Source organism: Myotis nattereri, assembly GCF_964212035.1.
Source record: "Myotis nattereri genome assembly, chromosome: 2".
Classification (NCBI taxonomy): domain Eukaryota; kingdom Metazoa; phylum Chordata; class Mammalia; order Chiroptera; family Vespertilionidae; genus Myotis; species Myotis nattereri.
Genome location: NC_138076.1, coordinates 191,738,925 through 191,741,528, shown reverse-complemented (window position 1 = coordinate 191,741,528; position 2,604 = coordinate 191,738,925). Strand labels below are relative to the sequence as shown.

The 2,604-nt window shown below is 34.7% G+C and overlaps 1 protein-coding gene across 1 annotated transcript; it reads right to left on the bottom strand.

The window, feature by feature from the left end:
- Window positions 1-586: 586 nt before the first annotated feature.
- Window positions 587-1,568, bottom strand: LOC308513969 (taste receptor type 2 member 42-like; the record flags this gene model as incomplete). The annotated part of the gene is given in 2 exon segments (XM_081084013.1): window positions 587-628; window positions 630-1,568. Coding segments are annotated over 2 exon segments (981 nt in total).
- Window positions 1,569-2,604: the final 1,036 nt, after the last annotated feature.

The window sequence follows — 2,604 nt, the reverse complement described above, 5'->3', positions numbered from 1 at the left end:
TTTATGATTTGGAGTTTTAGATTAAGATTAGCATTATAAGCATGTGTTTCCGGTTTTTGCTTAAATATTATTTTATTTTGCACTACAAATATTATTCTTATTCTTAAACATCTCATTCCCTTGTTATCAACAGGACCTTTAATACAAGAATGCAAATGCTGTAACATTCAATAAAAGACCTTTAAGCTATGAAGTCATGTTTTTCCCATCTATGACTACAGTTGCTCTATTAACATTTTAATCAACATTTTATACATCTTCTACCTAGCCAAGTTTGTAATTCATCTTGATTTCTAAAGAACTACATGCCTCTTCTCTCACATGAGTTGCAATTACATACATCTCTTGCATATAAAATTAAAAAATTTAGATTCTCTTTGGGAAAGAATATCTGGGATTTAAAACTATCAGAAACCAACGTTTTAAACCAAAAATATTACTTTTAAAATTGTATCGGCTAACCATGTGTGAATTATTATCAAAGCAACGTGTTCTGAGGGAAACTTGAATTATGCACAAAATACTTACAGGAACCCAGTAGAAAAAACAACTGTAGAAGTGAAAACCGATCCTCAAAGTTTCCTCGTTAAGTTATTATCTTTGAAAAGACTCTGGGAAATCTGTCTGTAAAGGTGTAACAGATTTTCTCTTTTCAAGGAGCTTTTGAGATGCCATAGTATCTTCAAGGCTGCCTGTCTTAGCTTGCTGTTTCCCAGAATCAAAAGAAGTGAGTGACTTGAGGGAAAGACATAGACTAATAACGTGATAAATTTTATAATCATGTAATCTGGAAACATAAGAAATATCCAATTTACCACTTGTGTGGAAAAAAAATGAAATATGAAGAGGAAGAGAAAAGACATCACCATTTTTATGGCCCTTTTATGGGCCTCTGTGCTGGAGTCCCTTGAGCCCATGGAGTTGAGCTGCAAATTTCTGATATGTCTTACCAAAGACAGAAATAAAAGGAGCAGTGAGGTCAGGGACAGAACAATAGGGAGCAAACAGGTCAAGCTAAGAAGGATCAGGGTTTCAAAATAGAGAGTCTTACTTTCTTCTACATATAAAGTCAGATTACTATTATCATATATATAGACCTTCAAGAATAAATCGTTAAAGCTTTCCAACAATAGAAAGTCAAACGTCAGAAAGATAAAAGAAAATACAAATATCACAAGAATCACTCTCTTCATTCTCCACTTCAACCAGAGGAAAAGAGAGTGGGAGAAGTGCGCTATCTTAAGGAGGTAGAAAATGCTTAGGCAAGTAGCAAGCCAGGTAGTCAAGTGATTGGTTATTCTCCAAAGTAAAGTAATAGGTTTTGCTAGTTTATAAGTGGAAAATACATGTAAAAATAGTCCCAATGTAAGTGATTCAAAAAGTAATACCAACAACTGACTAATTCTGGAGATAGCCAAGCAGGTAAAGATGAAGTCAGCTAAAGAGATGTTTCGGTTCTTGACCCATTCAGAGCAGTTGACCAGTCCAATGAACACATTCCCCAACATTCCAATTATGAATTCTGCTATTGACAGTATCAGAAAGATTATTTCCAATCCAGTGGGCATCTCCACAGGAAAAAAAAAATCCAAATTGCTAATCTTATATCTGAGTGATAAATTTGTAATCAAACTGTTGCAGAATAGCATCCATTTCTCATACTTATCTTCATTGCGTTTGTTTGCAATTCCAGTCTTAAGTACCACCTCCTGCTGTTGGATACAGTCTCATAAATACTTCAGAAAATCTTTCTGCTTTCTTTGTAATCCCGACCGTAGTTGAGAAAGATCTGCTAAATATAAAGTCTCACATACGTTCATGAAATCGTTTTTTATTTCTTGAAAGAGCTACTCATTTTCAAACCAAACAGTTTGTGTGTCCATTTATCATTGGCACAAATGGAAATTTTCCACTCATGGTAATGACTAAAGGGCTAAAATCAAATATGTTAGCATGCAAATGTTGGTCAGATTATTTTTCACTGATTTGTACTTTACTCTTCACCTGAAATACTGTGCCATTTGGATCCAAATGTTTTAGTTGTTTTTCAAAGAAAGCTCTAGAGATAATCTAAATAATTTCGTTAATATTCAACTAATATATGTTGTAAGTGCCTGTTATGCATTGGACCTTTTTCCAAATGCAATATAGTTACTACCAAAAAAAAAAAAGAAAAAAAAAGCAGCCATTAGAAATTCCATAAAATAGTGAAAACACAGAAAGAAACAATGAGATCTAATGTGACCATAAAAAAGGTAACTACAAACATTACTGTCAGGGAGAGAAAGGGAGATGATATTCACCTTGGATTTTGAAGGTACTTAGAATTTCATGAGGAAACTGGCGAATCATATTTTGGACTATCAAATAATAAGCAAAAAGCATACTGCCCAGCTGGTGTGCTCAGTGGTTGAGGGACAATCTATGAACCAGGAGGTCACTGTTTGATTCCGGGTCAGGGTACATGCCCAGGTTGCAGGCTCGAACCCCAATGAGGGGTGTACAGGAGGCAGCCAATCCGTGATTCTCTCATCAATGTCTCTATTTCTCTCCCTTTCCCTTCCTCTCTCTGAAATCAATAAAAACATACTTAATAGAAAACAT